The sequence below is a fragment of the Cavia porcellus genome, unplaced genomic scaffold (assembly GCF_034190915.1).
Source record: "Cavia porcellus strain 051 isolate PalLab524CR breed Dunkin Hartley unplaced genomic scaffold, mCavPor4.1 scaffold_1, whole genome shotgun sequence".
In the NCBI taxonomy this organism is placed as follows: domain Eukaryota; kingdom Metazoa; phylum Chordata; class Mammalia; order Rodentia; family Caviidae; genus Cavia; species Cavia porcellus.
Window position 1 is genome coordinate 233,105,276 of NW_026947484.1, and position 16,872 is coordinate 233,122,147.

At 38.8% G+C, this 16,872-nt stretch overlaps 1 protein-coding gene across 7 annotated transcripts in view; it reads right to left on the reverse strand.

The window, feature by feature from the left end:
- Babam2 (BRISC and BRCA1 A complex member 2) overlaps positions 1-16,872 on the reverse strand; it is a 383,627-nt gene that overhangs the window by 226,035 nt on the left and 140,720 nt on the right. For 6 of the 7 annotated variants that reach the window (XR_010040993.1, XM_063230452.1, XM_063230442.1 and 3 more), the window contains one exon: positions 9,017-9,091. The exons of the other annotated variant lie outside the window; for it this stretch is intronic. Coding sequence is in view for 5 of the 6 variants with exons in the window: in XM_063230452.1 (XP_063086522.1) it covers positions 9,017-9,091 (75 nt within the window). In the remaining variant the exon portion in view is untranslated. The remainder of the gene's footprint in view (positions 1-9,016; positions 9,092-16,872) is intronic. 7 annotated transcript variants of the gene reach the window in all.

The window sequence follows — 16,872 nt, forward strand, 5'->3', positions numbered from 1 at the left end:
CTTCATTCTAAGCTCTTAACTTGATGGTTTGTGTTGAGAAGTCTGTCGCGATTCTGATTATAGGTGATCGTTTCTTTTCTCTAACAGCTTTTAATATTTTGTTCTAGTGTTGAGTTTCTGGGATCTTGATCATGTGTCTGGGTGTAGGTTTATTTTGGTTATAGCTCGGTGGAGTTCTGTCTGCCTCACGTATTCACATGTCAGCCAGTGGGGTGCAGAGCAGGCCTCTCTATAGACATTTGCAACTTCTCCAAGGTACAGCTGGCTGGTTCTCCTGGCTCACTCTGGCTACCAGCAAGAGAGGCCTGATGGTAGCTGGAATCCTCACAGGGGCTGGGCTTAAAATTTAAATAAAAAAAAAATGCTTCTTGATGTTTCCTCATATTTTTTATAGAAATTTTTTAGATATTAGGTTTCACATTTAAGACTGTGATTTTTTTGAGCTAAAATTTACATAGTTAAAGGTATGGATTAAAGGTCACTTCCTCTCTTTTTGGTATAAATAACTAGTTTATATCCTACATTATTTGTTGAAAAGATTTCCCTTTCTCCTTGCACTTTTGTCAAAAATCAGTTGTTCTACTGTGTTCTATTGTGTTGGTCTATTTCTGGATAATCTAGTCTACTACATTGATCTATATTGATATACTTTTAATTTTAGGCCATTATCACACTATCTTGATTACTTCAGCTTTATAGCAAGTCTTGGAAATCAGAGATTGTTAGTTCTCTAAACTTGCTTCTTTTTCAAAGTTGTTTTGCATATGCTATGTCTTTCAAAATGAATTTCAGAGTCAGATTGTCAATTTCTAACCACCACCCACCAAAGACTTTGACTTGCTCAGATTCTATCAATTTTGTCAGACCAATTTAGAAAGAACTGACAACTTATAATATCACGTCTCCCAACATATTGACACAGCAGATCTATAGTTTTTTATGTTTTTCTTTTGTTTTGCTCAACAATGTTTTGTCGTTTTTAGCGTAAAGGCAACCTGTTAGAAGGGGCTACAGGAAAGATTGGAATTTTTTAGTTATCATAAAAAGTAGAAGGATATGACCCTCAAAAGTGAAGAAGCAGATTTTGAACAAACATAACAATGCCGTAATGGATAGCTACAGCTCACTGTCTTATGTTTATTTCTCTTCCACAAAGACAGGAAGAAAACATAAAAAAATAATACTTAAATACAGAATGTAGGCAAGCTGAGCCAATCCAGGGTATGGCGTGAACAGACACCATGTACAATACAATGCCTCGGTTTTCTGCATCATTCATACTGGCATACTCTGCATTTGTGTGCTATTCCTTAGCACTCCAAATATTAATAATGTGCTAGAAGAAAAAAACCCTAAATCACAACATCTTTTGCACTACACTGACTTGTTTCCACTATTTACCAATTATATATGTGCACTACTCCACGTTACTAAAGCATGCTCTGCAGCAACGTAAAGTATGCTTGAATTACTACCACCTATGGGGACAGGCTAACAGAACAGGTTAACTAATAATCATTTCTGATATAACTGTATTCTAATATTATAAATTTAACAGTAAGAACACAAGACCAGAAAAACCAGAAGTAAACTAAACTGTAGATCAATAAAAGAAAAACAATACAATGACGTTCACAGAGGTACCTGTGACTGTTCATTTTTTGTAAAATAAAAAAAAATATATACACACACACACACACACTACTGTCACAATTACTGTAAGTCATATTTGGACACTGAAGACAAGCAAAAATTTGAACTCTGAATTTTAGATGTGAGCAATCAGGAAAGCAGAAATATGAAGTAATAAATGCAACTCTATATTACTTTAAATGAAATTCTTCCTAGTAAACTCAAATACTTTGAATAAGTAATAACTTTGAAATAATAAATGACTAAATACCCAAAATATTGATACTTTGCACTGGCTCCAAGTTCACAAGTGGTGTTAGCCAGTTTCCCTATCACTATAACAAAATACCTAAGATAGCCAACTTACAAAAGTCTCTTTTAAGTTCATAGTTTTGAAAGCTTCAGGCCACAATTGATTTGTATTGTTGCTCTAGCCTATGACATGGCAAAACATCATAGGGGTCACGTGGCAGAGAAAAATCATTCACTTTACGAACAGGAAGCAAGAAAAGAAAGGAAGAAGAGAGGCCAGTCCCACAATCTCTTTCTAGGTCATTCCTTGGTGATCTAGGTACTTCCCATTAGGCTGTACCGTACCTCTTCGGGTCCTGGCCATCTCTCAGTAGGCCCACCCTGGGGACCAAATCTTAACACATGGGGCTTTCAAACACATTCAAGATCCACACTAGAGCAGAAGTGTATTAAATACTGTCATGTTTGTTATCTCATTGACATTCTCAACAATCCTGTGTGGTGTGCTTAGCTGTTTAGAATAGTTCTGATTGCTTTAACAAATACTATAAGCAAGGTGACTTACAAACAACAGAAAGATGGAAGTCTATGAGTAAGGCTCTGGCAGATCTGATGTCTGGTGAAGGCCCTCTCCTGCTTCATAAACTGTGCCTTTTTTGCTCTGCCCTTACATAGCTCTCTGGGGCTTCTTTTACATGGTCATTAAGCCCACTTATGAGGGCTGTACTCTCATGATTCCCAAAAAGCTCTGCCTCCTACCATCACCACCTTGCATTGATAGGGTTTCAACAGTGAATCTGTGGAGGGCTCAAACGTTCAGACTGCAGCAATAGTTCACCATACTTTAAGTGCTAAGGATGCTAAAATGTGACAGAGGATTGAGTAAATTACATATTACTAACAGATTATTTAACAATAAGAGCCACACATGGTAACACGCACCTACAATCATAGCATTCTGAGAGACTGAGACAAGAATAATTCAAGTCCGGTCTGGGCAACTTAGCAGCTCAGTGAGAACTTATCTCAGAATAAAAATTTAAAAAGAGATGGAGATGCAGCTCAGTGCAAAGGCCCTGGGTTCAATCCAGAGTGCTGAAGGGCGGGAAGAGGAAGGGAGGGCAGGGGAGGAAGGGGAGAGAAAGAGGACTTCAAGAGAGTTGAAGGTGGCAGTAAAATATAAATGAAAAAAAACCACAGTACAAAGCCAGTCACTCATTGAACCAAAACGCTTACCCATGAATACCATGTGCCTTTATGAAGGAATATTACCTTCTACAATCTAGAAAAGGGATTGACAAACTACCCTGGAAGCAAAATCTAGCTGAACGCCTGCTTTTGAAAATAAAGTTTTATTGGAACCCAGCCACACTCATTCATTTACATATTGTCTCTAGCTGCTTTCATGCTATGACAGCAGAGCAGAGTAGTTGTGACAGAGACCATATGGCATAACAGCCTCCAATCTTACCATCCTGCCCTTTAGACAACTTGCTGGTCCCTCGCCCAGCCAGGATTGCTCTCTAAGCCCTGCTCTGCGTCTAGGGAGAAGTGGGACTAGGAAAATAAACTGAAAGCCCTGGTCGTGTTAGGTCTCCTACTTGCTGAAGAATCTGAACAGAGCGTATTTTCCTGAAGAGTAAATGCTCAGGTCCTCTCACTGCTTTCTTTGTCATGAAGTCTCAAACACAAATGTTGGTTCACATGTAGCAGTGATAAATCAAACTTATTACAGGAATAAGTAACACCCTACTTTTATGACTCTTCTAGGCATACATTTTTATTTTTATTAAAGTATGCCCATTCCCATTCGATTAGACAGAAACTATTCCCATTAAGATAAGAAGATAAGGGGTTCCTGTGAATTCTTGATGCTCTTTCAAGCATCAGACAACTGTTTTTACTTTATAGTGAGACTGCACAAGAGTGATTTAAAGTGATCTTTCTTCCTAAACACTGCTTATGGATCCAAAAAACTGCCTCAAATAAAAAATATCTGTGAGGTCAGTCTTTGAGTTTATAATCATTTATGAGGATCAGAAGGCTTTTTGTGTTTAATGCCTGCTCAGATATAATTATAATCAATACAGAACATTCCAACAAGTTTCACAGATTGTAAATAAAGGAAATGTCTGGGACAAAGTATGGAGTTCCTTCCTAGCAAACAGGTAAAACTAAATGGATTTCAAAGAATTCTAAACTAAAAGGGACAATGCAAAAATTGATACTCCCTTGAAAAACATCCCAGGGTCATTAATCTGCCTGATTTTCTTCTAAGTGTAGAAAATTCAAAAACAAAAACCTCTTCCCTACTAATAAGGGAAGGCAAGAAGAATGAAAAATTTCTAAACTCTACAAATTTACTGAAACTCAATTTTTGACAACAAATCACAGAATGTAACTGTCATTCATATACTTTAAAATACTCTTGGCATTTCCTAACTACATGGTGAATGGTAGCACCACTTGAAATGAGTGTTCACCAGAACATTTCCTTTAAACTTCTAAGGGGAGAACATCAGAAAAATAATCATTGTTACAGTTTGGGTCTGGAATTCCCCAAGGGCTCCTGTGCTGAGAGCTTCTTCCCCAGCTGGGGGCACCGCAGGAGGCCGCAGAATCTTGAAGACACGGGACCCAGCTGGAAGAGGAGGGTCATGGGGTTTGCATATATGATTTCCTCCCTCCTTCTATCCCTCCATTCCTCCCTGTCTTTCTCTTATCAGTTGTCTAATAAAAAATCAGTGTTTAGGTGCCCTGCACAGTACTGCCATTCACGTCTTCTACACAGCACTGCTTCCCAACATAAATTTTGCCTATTCAGGGCACTCAGTGGCAGCTGTTTTTAAGCAGCACAGAATATGTGGGGCTCAGGATACTGAGTGAAAAACTCAAGTTCAAGGTCCTGTTTTGTGGGGAACTACCTGGATGACACTGCTTTCAAGAAGAGTGATTATTTCCATTTTGGATAAATTTGGCCCTATCTCCAAGGACTCTAGGTCGGCAATCTCTTCACCAGTACTGATATGTACAGAGCTGGCTAGGCCACTTCCTTGTCCCTTCAATTGGCTTTCAGCAATGCATATGGGCTGGCTGAGGAGCTGACGTGTAATCTCTGAAGCAGGGCAGCAGGACAGTCCCTGTTTCCCTGCCCAGTGACTCCCGAAAAACATGGTTAAACTGGGCGGGATGAAGGGCCACCACCTCACTCTGTAGGCTGGGATCAAACCCCAAGAAATGAGGCTACGACCTCCCAGGGCAGAAAAGATTGTACATTAGAGCTGAAGCACCAACCCCAAAATACTAGGTCTGTCAGGCGTTTCAGGCAGATTACTCTCTCTGTTTCCTTCTCTCTGTGTATCGCAGAGGTGATCTGAGGCCTCCTACCCAGCCCAGCTCACAGCACTCACTTATTTCTGGCCACTCATCCTCCAGCCACCCTCCTCATGGAGAATTAATAAAACCCAAACTGGGCCCCGGGTTATGGCTTTTGCTCCAGTGAACCCTTACCCTGGCTGGACTTGGGACCCTTGGCTCCCCATAACTATAAATATGTCTTAGTGTCTTCACTGTCCCCTTGGGCTGTGGAAGTGATAGACTGGAATTCATGTGCTGGAATGCCAGCAACTTTCTTTTGGGATCACGGATGTAAACTTCGCGGACCAAGACAAGGACCCGGGAGGGCTTTCTATACCCTTTCTTCATCCACAGGGTCTGGTAAACTCCTGCTCACTACCACCCGTCCTGGCCCCGTTTGTTTATCACAGTGTTAGGCTTTAGATCCAAGGGTCACAGTGAATCAACAGGTTATGGCCAACATGCAGTGGTATTCTGTTTGGCCAGTGCAGTGTTTTCAAAATTACTTATCACTGCCATCACTTAAAAGGCAGATATTTTTGACATTTAAAAATAAAACTAGGAGGTTCTGTATTGCTTATAATAATACCTGCATATCTATCAATGCTTGGCCTGCACTTTCATGTGGAAAACAACTCTGTAGCTGTACAGTAGCTGCTGCCTCCAAATGAAGCACGTAACTTGTGAGTTCATTACAGTTCTCACCATGTCTTACTAGCATGCCATCAAGTCAGAGCACACCTTTCCAGTACTTCCCTGGCCCTGGCAGTGTTTGCACTGTTAACCTAGAGTTGAATGAAAGCAGGCTGACTCTAGGTCGGCAGTCTCTTCACCAGTGCCAGGCTAAGAAGGCTGCTCCTACACTGACCGGATAATCTCCCTATTCACAGGTCCTCAGATGCTGTCCTCCACATCAGGGACCTGTTTGGGCATCATTTGGTAACCAGTGAACATTTACTACCACTCCCTGACTGTCCTAGGCTCTTAAAAATGTCTTTATAGCCTGACTCTAACTCCCAATTTCTGCCTCTGCTTGGTAGATGGGCTGTTTTGTACTGAGAGTGCCTGAGTGAATGATCACAGAGCCACAGTGGCTTGAGAAAGATGACTGTCTCCCAACCTGCCATATACGACCTGTTTTAGTTCTTTAGCACCAATTTATTTCCATATACTCCCTAGATTCTGACTCCATGGGGAAATAAATTTCAGCAAGTATGCCGTCAGGATAAACAGGCTCATCATGCCATATAAAATGATGCCAAAAAGATTTACTGAAGAAACCAGAAGCCCAAGCACTTCAGTCACTGGTGGAGCACTGCCGCTGGTCTAGCCTGCATGAGGGCTCAACCACACCAGAACCGTTTTGACTACAAGCAATATAATCATTTCTTATCTAACAAATAAAAGTCATTGACTTTTTGTGCAAGGTTGTTTGCCATTTCTACTGTCAGAAGGAAATAGCTTCTATTTAATCTTCTAGTTCAGTGGGATCCATTAATTTTCCTACATATTTCTCTGTGAATCTGCTAACAAGGTTACTAACTCTGAGGTTTTCATTTCATTGCATTCTGTATAAAACTGGCTTTTAAGACTAATATAAACACACATCATTTTTACAAGTAAATCTGTTCCTTCAGCCAAAATACTATATTCTTACTTTCCAAGTATTTCTTGTTCAGACAATAAACATTTTAAGTGAACAAACTGGAACCTTTTCTTTAGGTCTCTCATTGTATATAGTTTTCCAGTAACAGGGTGTGTTGTTAGGTTCAGTAATTCTCAGAACCTAACAAGATAGAAGCTAGGCATACATATAAGTCAGTTTCCATTCTAACAAAATTAAGATCTGCTGATTGCCATGACCAAAGGTTACCATACAACTTCGTGAATTTAGATCTTACACCTCAATAAATATTCTGTATTATTTCTGGCATGTTGACAATTCTTTCTGGTGTGTGCAACTTTATTTTGACTTGTGAATGAGTTTATCCTTTTGTTGTCCTTGTTATACTATTCAAAAAAGACACTAATGTTGCAATTCAGACATTTCATCTACAAGAAAAAAAAATCACTTCATATTTTGGGGTAGGAAAAAAATCTTTACCTTTAGCAAATAGGTTCTACTTTTATCTGATTGGAAAGGGAAAAGCAGAAACATAAAGTTAAAAATTCTTCAAATAGAATAGTATAGGAATTTGACATTGAAGGAAAAAAAGTAGATTATGAGCCAGCATATACCTTTTTTTTTCTTTGATATTTGGGAATATCAGAAGAGGCAACACCAGTGTGAAACAGAAAGATTACTCGAATAAATAAGGCACACTAAAAAATCAAAACATAGAGACTTGAACTGTAAATTGTGAATTAAAACACTGACATGAATGTTACGCCCACATATACTAACTGAATTTGGATTTAAATGACCTAGAGAAGAACTAAAGAAGACATATACAGGGGTCATTAAGAATGCACTCTAGCTGGACGTGATGGCACACACCTATAATCCCAGCACTCAGGAGGGTCCGGAGGGTCTTTGTGAGTTCAAGACCAGCCTGGGTTACAAAGTGAGCTCGAGGCCAGTTTGAACTGCATAGTGAGATCCTGTCTCAAAAAAAAAAGACGAAATGTGCTAAAAGAGCACAATTATTGCTGATACCAAATTAATTCATGCTCTGTAATCACAGCTCTATTATGTACATTTCCTGTACCACCACAGTGTAGAGAAACTGATGGAAATTGCTGATCTCCATTCTCACCTGAACTTCACAAGCAATGAGTTCACAAAGGAAAATCAGCCAACTGGAAACTAAAATTAAAGTTTAAAGAAACAGAAAAATCCTGTGTTTGTATATAGGTAAAAAGAAAGTAAGTTTTTCTCTTATAAGGAAAATATTTTTTAAATTTTATTCTATTATTATAGTCTTTATTCTACCCAACCATATCTCCTATCACTAGCAGATTAGCATCCAATGTTATTTACTGACTACAATACTATGGAGAGAAACTTGCTGAAGGATTTGGTTTTCTCTGTAGACAGTTTATACCATCAGTTCTCTGAATATCATCAGGGCAGAAGTTTTTCTTACATTAGACTGAAATTTAAAAACCCAAGGTTGAAATATAGCTATGGACAAACAGCCAAGTCCTAAATCACAACCAAAACCCTGCGACGAAGCTGGGTATCTCCTTCAGGCTTCCTGTTCAGAACCCGCCCTCTCTGCCATTCAGTTTCACTCGCACTGACCAGAGTCTAGGCCCTTTGAGCTACTCTGCATTTACAGATCTCTCCCAAAACACAGAGTCTCAAGCTCATAATTTGCCTCCAAATACTTTTAAAGAATGCTACATGTACACAAATCTAACTGGATTCTGACTGTCTTGGGCAAGCCCAATTTTGAAAGTGCTGGGTTCAGTTACGGCAAAGAAAATAAAATGCCGTCAGCAAGCCTGGTTAACAAACAACCATGCTTAGAGACATAATGTGTAATTGACATTTGCTGTGAGTATTTCATCCTAATAAGATTATTAATAAAAACTACTTCCCCCAGTGTTTAACTTGCTCATGCTACTAAATTTTACCTTATACCAAAAAACTCATTTTCAAGTGACTTTAAAGGTAGATACAGTTTTGAGGCAATGCAAAAACTCAATACATCACAATAAATATTTCCAGCAGAATTTATATTCCAAACAAAATGCTGACAGGTTGTATAAACACTATGTTAAATAATTACTTTTAATTTATGCTCTCATACTGATAACTATATATTTTTACCTTGAGAAGATACGTGGGAATATTACTGAAATCCACTGGCAACTTCAAAAGGAAACGTGCTGAAAATTCACCAGTCTGTAGAAAGAAAGGTATAATAAGATAAAAATAAAAAATAAATTGGAAAGTGACAATTACAGCTAAGGCCACAAGTTCAACCTGTTCAAAATGCAAGCATCTTCAATTTGAGTTTCCTAATATCAAGCAAGAAAAGAAGGCTGCAAAAGCAGAGGTAGATCAAAAAGAATTCTCAAATTTTCAGTTACTAAAAAGGATAATTTGAATTTTTAAATCTAAATTTTAAATGTGCAGTAAAATTATAATACAACAGTATTACTTTTTATTTCTTACAAGTATAAAAAGAATCCATGAATGTCTATTATATTTCTAAATTCAAGGAACAGTAATAAGACTACTTCCTAGATTCATTTGCTTTTATTGAAGCATTCACAGAACCTCACTAATGTTTGTAACTCCCGCGACCACAACGTACGTCCTTCCCCTCTATAGGGGAGGCGGGGGTATGCGCAAAGCTTGAATTTCCTCCCACACAAAGCAGTCTGTTCCTGAGCACTCCAACGAAGTTTCTAGCCTCTAAAAGTCTATATACCATCCTCATCATCAATTAATTTTTTTTGTTAACTTCGTTTACAAAGAAATCTCTAAAGGAAGGTGTGCCCAGGTTTGGCAACTGAAAATATTTAATTAAGTTATAAATAATGGCTCCTAACATCTATTCATTTATGGGGAGAGGTTACTGAGGACTAAACTAAGGATCACAGGCATCAGGCATGAGCAATCAACCACTGAGCTATACCTCAAGCCAGCTTTTTCTCAAAGGGAAAACTCAAGTAAAAGAAACACTTATCTTCTCAATTTTTATGAAGTGACAGGTCAGGCAACCATCTTTTTTGGGGTCACTTATTTTTTTTAATTTGGCCATTGTGTAGGGAAGGGGCTTTCCAAGTGGGTGGTACAGAGCCCTAGGAGTTCAAAAGCTGGTAGGGTTCTGGGTCCTCCACTGTGTCTCACTGCAAGCATTCAGCTTGACTCAGGCTTTTGACATAGTGAGCTTCTCCAACACATGTCTGGCCCAAGAACTCCAGGGTAGTTTCAGAGCTATCTTTAAAGAAATTTATCTGTGTCCTTGCTATTGTGTAACTACTAAGAAGCTCCCCGTACCTTCTTGGCTTTCACTCATTGAAAAAAAAAATGAACCATAAAATTCTTCAGAACACATCTTCAAATACAGCAGAAATTTACAGACATTTTTCTTTATGAACTACAAACACTTATACCACCTTTTACACATGATTCCACAACCATCCCCACTTCTTTGCACAAAAATCCTAGCAACTGGCCTCAAGGTTATGGCCCTAATTTTAAAATTCTGACCTAAAACCTTGAAAATGCAGGCAAAAATACAAACCTTGAGCTCAGAAGATAACAGTGATAACTATCATCAACCTGCTTGTTTTTTTTTCTTTAAACTGCTTACAACATCTCTTAACTTGCATCAATCGCTGGCTAAGGACAGAACATTTTTCCATCACCACAAGTATAACCTTGTAACAGAAAAGCAAAAACGAGAATTGAGTAAGCAAAATCAAAGTGGAGGCAAGACAGATGGAGTAGCAGAAGCCACTATGCCACAAGCATGCCAATGGTGACAGATGAGACTGATGGTCAGAGATGAGCAGCTGCTCTTAATATGACATGTCATAATGCGTAGACTCCCTAAAACTCAACGCTGGGGACAACACGGGCCACCTAAGACCTATGAATGGCTTATCATTTTGGGTGGGGAAAAGTTAATGAGATCCTAGGATAATTCTTACCTTCTGCTATACTCCAAGATTTCCATACACGTGTGATTCTAGAGGACTCTAAAACTAACATGCCCTATTAAGAATAGTTCTTTGGACTGAGTCACAGCTGGACCTAAAAGAGTCTGTTGTTAGGTACAAAAGGGTCATTCAGTGAAAAGGTAAATACATAGACAATAGAACAAGTGACAGTACGGAGCTAACTGGGAGTTTTATAAGAGGGACATCTAGTTTGCTAGGAGTCAAGGGGACAGAAAGAAAACTCCAGAAGTCTTTGCATGGTGCCATGTACAGTGCTCTACAGTGCTCCAACTGTCCCCTGCTGCTCTTACATGGTTTTCCCTCTTTACTCACTCTCTCCCATCAGCATGCAAACGTGATCTGTAAAGATTCTTTCTTAACTTTCCAACCCTCTGTAGTTCCCATCCCATTTCTTTATAAAACTACCTCCTATTTTAAAGTAACGAGCCCATATTGTAGTCTTTTGTTCTCTCTAGTTAGCCTTTCCTCCCCATCACTCTACCGAGAAACAGCTCACAAGGTCATGAATGTCCCCTCCCCTGCCAAATTCCAGTCATTTCTCAGTCTTCATCTTCGCGTTCTGGTGGTGGCATTTGACACCGCTGATTAACCACTATTTCCCAGGACATACTTCACTCGGTTTCCCAGGACCCAGCTGCCAGAGTCTTCTCCACACCTGTACCACTTTCTGTCCTCTCTAAGCCCTGAAGCACACCGAGGCGCACCTCCAACGCATTCTCTGCAGTCCACATGGTCTGCTCTGGGCTCATAACTTTTTTTTTTTTAATTTAAGGAGAAAAAGAAAAAAAAAAAAAAACAGAAAAAGGGTACAAGTTATACAGAATTTTAAAAAAAATAAACAGTAGGAAATCACTAGTTAATACCTTACATATTATCATCTTAAAAATAGTTGTTCAAGTTACAAAATTAAAGCATATAAAGTGGATATTCAAACAGTGAGACTGTAAACAGTTCTGTTCAATGATCGAACAAAAACTCAGTAATATAGTTATCTATTATACGCTTAAATAACATGCAGTTATATCCTTTACAGCACTTTCTTTTCCTCTCTTTTTTACAATGACAACTACACCTTTTGGGTTTTATTACTCCCACAGTTCTTATTACTTTTTTTTTGAACAGAATAAAACCAAATGGGACATAACAAAACAGAGTCAGTCAAATCAAAAGGATGGACATAATACATAATGTAAAACAAAATACAAGGTGATCAACAATGGTTATCACAATGCCTCCTGCTATCTTAAAAAGAATTGCCTATGTCCTCAGTTATAATAAAATTGAACAAAACAGTAAAGAACAAAACCAATAAAACCAAAAAATTGAGACATTACAGTACTTCAAAAGAAGATAATAGTCAAATCAGAATGGGCATCATATTGAATCTTGTCTTCACAGTTGTTGCCTATACTCTCAAACTTGGTACTATCAAGCAAAACAGAATAGAGTAAAATCAGTCAAAACAAGATGGTGAGAGCAATACATGGCTTCAAATCAAGTTAATTGGAAATCAAAGTGGGTTACTATAATATATCTACTATTTTTCCCTTAATTAAAAAGATAAAAATAAATAATAAATAATAAAAAAGGAGATTGAGATAAAAGAGGACATAACAAAAAAACAGCACAGGTCAGAACATGACCATTTAAGCAAAATAGTGTTTTACCACAAGATATCCTGACATAAAGGTAGTTACCATAGTGTCTCTTTCCTTGAAATTTTTGAGTATAACTTCATATACTGTAGCATCAAACATATCAAGACAATGTAAAACCATTCAAAAGAATGACAGTATTACAGGGCATTTAGAATCAACTAACAGAAAATGAACAATGGTTTCTGTATTATCTCCTTTATAAAAGTTTTTGTTTATATTATCACATATAATAAAATCCAATAAGATACAACATGTTAAGACCTATGGAGACAGAAAAACAAAAGCTTTATGGGACTTCAAAACAAGATATTAAATCAGCACTAGCTATTATGATGTCATGTTTTCTCCAAAATAGCTGTTTATACCACCCAACCTTCTATGCCTCATTTTTATTGAGCTCTTTTTCTGTCATTAGTTGTCAGTTTGTCTTCTTCATTTCGCTTTCTGCTCCATTCATTGTGGCCTCTCTGCCACTGTTTCTGGAATCTTGGTATTTTTCTCTTTCAGAATGTCCTGTAGTATTCTCTGTAGAGCTGAATTGGTGGTTGCAAATTCCCCTAGTTCCTCTTTATCCTGGAGGCACCTTGTTTCTCCATTAATTTCTAGGGACAGTTGTACAGGATATATCATTCTTGGCTGGAGGTTATTGTCTTTCAAAGCTTGAATTATTTCGCCCCATGCTCTTTGTGATTTGATGGTTTGTGTCGAGAAGTCTGCTGTAATTCTGATGGGTGTTCTCTTATAAGTGATATGTTTCTTGTCTCTGACGGCTTTTAATATTCTGTTCTTATACTGGATTTCTGGAATTTTGATTATTATATGCCTGGGTATAGCTCTGTTTGGGTTGTAGGTGGCTGGGGTCCTGTATGCCTCATATATCTGAGTATCTTTACCTTTTCCCATATTAGGGAAGTTCTCCTTAATTATTTATGTGAATAGCCTTTGCAATTCATTTGTTTGTATCCCTGCTTCTTCCTTTACATTCTTAATTCTTAAGTTATAGGTCCTCTTATCATCTTCTAGCCTTTGTATTGTTACTGCCTGTTTCCTTGATATTTTTAAGAAATTTTTCCTTTCAAGCTCCCACATTACAAATCTGTCCTCCAGTTTAGATAATCTATCCTTAGTTTCTTTCAAGCTGTTATGCCAGCTTTCAATAGTTTTTAGTTTCCTGGTAATCTCTTTGAACCTGCTTCATGTATTCTACGTTTTCTCTATTTTCTCCATCAAACAATTCTCCCCTTTTTTTCTGTTCTTCCATTCCACTATCTGTTTTTTCTTGGGAGGTGCTTAGCATTTCTTTAACTATTCTACTTATATTTTGCTTTACTTGGTTAAATACTTCACTTTTGAACTCGTCTATCAGGTCCTGGAGATATCGCTTTATGTCTATTGGTGCTGTGCCTGATATTGCATGTTTTCTGTCCTCATTCTCCTTTGTATTTACCTTTCCTGGATCAGTGTTCTCAGGATTGGGGACTGAGGACCCTTTCTTGTTGCTCCTTCTTCCTATACTTTGTGTTCCTTCCATACAAGCGTATATAGGAGGCCCAGTTTCTTTCTTTGTCTGTAACAGTTTGTTTGAATTGTACCAGCTAGGTGTTCCCACCCACTGCAGTGTACTAGGGAGACACAGACCTGGGCAGCCTATGCTGGGCCTGCCCCTCCAGGTCAGTCAACCTGCTGAAGACTTCACTGTATTAGGGTACACTGCCAGGCACAGGGACCTGGTTTGGGCTAGCCTACTGGGTCTTAGTCCATGGCATCACCCAGGTCAAGCACTCCCCACCAATCCCACTTGAGAGGGGAATATGTGACTGAAGTCACTGCAATGTCCTGTTCCAGCTAGTCTGTCTGGTCCCAGAATGTCCTCCGTTGGAGCCTCCTAGTCTATGGAAGGGTCCTCGTTCCTCTCACTCACCGCAGGTCGATGCAGGGCTCTCCGCCACCTCTATTCTCAATTCGGTTTGCTGATTCCCACTCTCAGAGCTTTCGCATCTTTATCCCTGCTGTGCCAATTCAGATGCAACAGCCATGGCAGGAAATTCAAGCCGCAGTTTCCAGAGGCATGGGTTCCAGCTTAGCAGTTCCAATCGTAGCACCGGGATTGCATTTCCAGTTGGTTTCTCTCAGCTTAGTTCATTCCTGGGTCAGCAGGGTATGTCTCCCCCTGCTTAGGACTCCCCACACCGCACCATTCCTGGGATCTAAGCTGGCTATCTCAGAGAGCCTCTGTAGCTGCTGCTGTCTATCTCTGGCTCATAACTTTAAATAGTATTTACGTGCTGATGAATACCAAATGGTCTAGTCTCCATCCCACACCTTTTCCTCGTTCAAATTTAATTTATCCAATCTCCATGAAAAAAACCAAATTCCCGATGTTATGTTCCACCCTTGATATTTATTCCTCATTTTCAGTACCTGGCAATTCCATTCTTTTACTCTTTTCAGCTAAAAATTTCAGGACGATCCTGACCAATACCTTTCTTTCCCATCTTACATTTAAAGTGGAAGCAGATCCACTGACTCCAGCTCCAAAGTATAGCCTTAGTCCAGTCACTTTGCACCTCTGCCACCGCATGGTCTTGGCCACCATTATCTCTAGGCCAGATGACTGCAACTGCACCTAACTGCTAAAGTCCTTGTTTGTCATCACATGTACAGTGATTAGTTCAATGCATTAGTGAAATGGGGCCCTCATTTGCTAAAAATTCTCACACAGTGGGGAGAGGCAGAGCCAGGGGCATCCTGTATGTTCAGGGAACAGCAAGAAGCTTGGCGTTACTGGATCAAATGAGCACTAATGCTGGTCACAGGTCACTAAGGAATTCTCTTCTTCACAGTGTAAGCAATTTCTAAGCCCCAGAAAGCTGTGCAAAAACCATTGATAAAATCAGGTAACACTAAATGGCTATTATGAATTTGGCAAACGTGATCAGCTATTGCTGGGGATGTTAGGACAGGTGCTTAGAAAGAGATGGCTGGAGATGAGAACTGGAGAGATGATGATAAATCAAATCCTTTTTTCACTTTTATTTTATGAGACAAACCACCTACCAATGAACAGAGAGCCATTTCTACCCTAGTGTAAGATGTCATTAAAAATGAAAGTTTCAAAGTTTTAGTTCATTAAATTCAAGGTTCATGTGTAATACATATAGACACACATGTGAAAAAAATAACAAAAGAGGTGAAATGTAAAATTTTAAAAATAAAAAGAACTTATACATATAAGGCAATAGGAAAAACAATTATCTATTTAGCACTTGAACTCATTTGAACTACTAGTTATTTTCATCCACATACTGTATTTCAGCTCTTTTGCCCTGTTTTAGTTTCTACTTTTTATTCTACCAGTTATTTTAGACCAAAATTCTTTTAAAAATCCTCAGATGATCCTTATTTTATCCTTTTTCAAAATGTTGACGCTAGATCTAATACACATTTATGCTTCTCGGCAACAGGTTGATTGATACAATTGAAGTCATAAGAAAAGAAATGTTATTCCCAGGACTATAATAAATTTGTATTTATTAGCAACAGGCTGATGTATGATACTAAAATGGTAATAAAAACTTAAGACTAGAAAGGAAATATGTTTTACTAGAAGCCATAAAAAGTACTTTATGCCCTCCAAGTTCCCTGCCTACCAGACTTTATCTTCCTGCTGAGAAAGTAGAGGATTCACTTCTCGGCTCTGCCACTGACTCTGTAACCTGCAAGCTCATCTTCTGTCGGTTAAAGCACACTCAGCTAATAAATTTAAGGTACAAACATTCTATGAGGCGGAAACAACAAGTGAAAATCCTCATTCTACCTCAGATAATGACATTTTGTCTTTGTATTGGAAGGACCCACAGTAATTCAAGCAATTTATGGTCACTTCATTGTAATGCCAAAGATTGCTTCCACAGACATCTCTCTCCTCAGCTGAAAACAAGACATTTTAATGCAGCCAAGTGAACGGAATAAGTGTGTGTGTGTGTGTGTGTGTGTGTGGGCACTTGTGCACATGCACACACACAGACTTGGTCAAATCTCTTGGATAGATGCAGCAAAGTACCTGACCTGTGACTGTGAAAATGTCAGCCAGCCTCCCAGCTGTCTTAATGGCACTGTCCCCAGCCTCAGCAACGAGTGTGTGCATCCTCTCTTTCTTCAAGTCATGGAACACTGGCAAGCAGCTTCAACTAATTAGACACTGCATATTGGCAATTTTTTAGGTCTAACTTTTCATCTGGTAGTAGCAGCTATTTTGGGTTTTCTTCTGCTTTTGGAAGTGAAAGGTTTACATCTTCTGCCAAACAATTCCAAGTTCAGGTCGTTCTGTAAG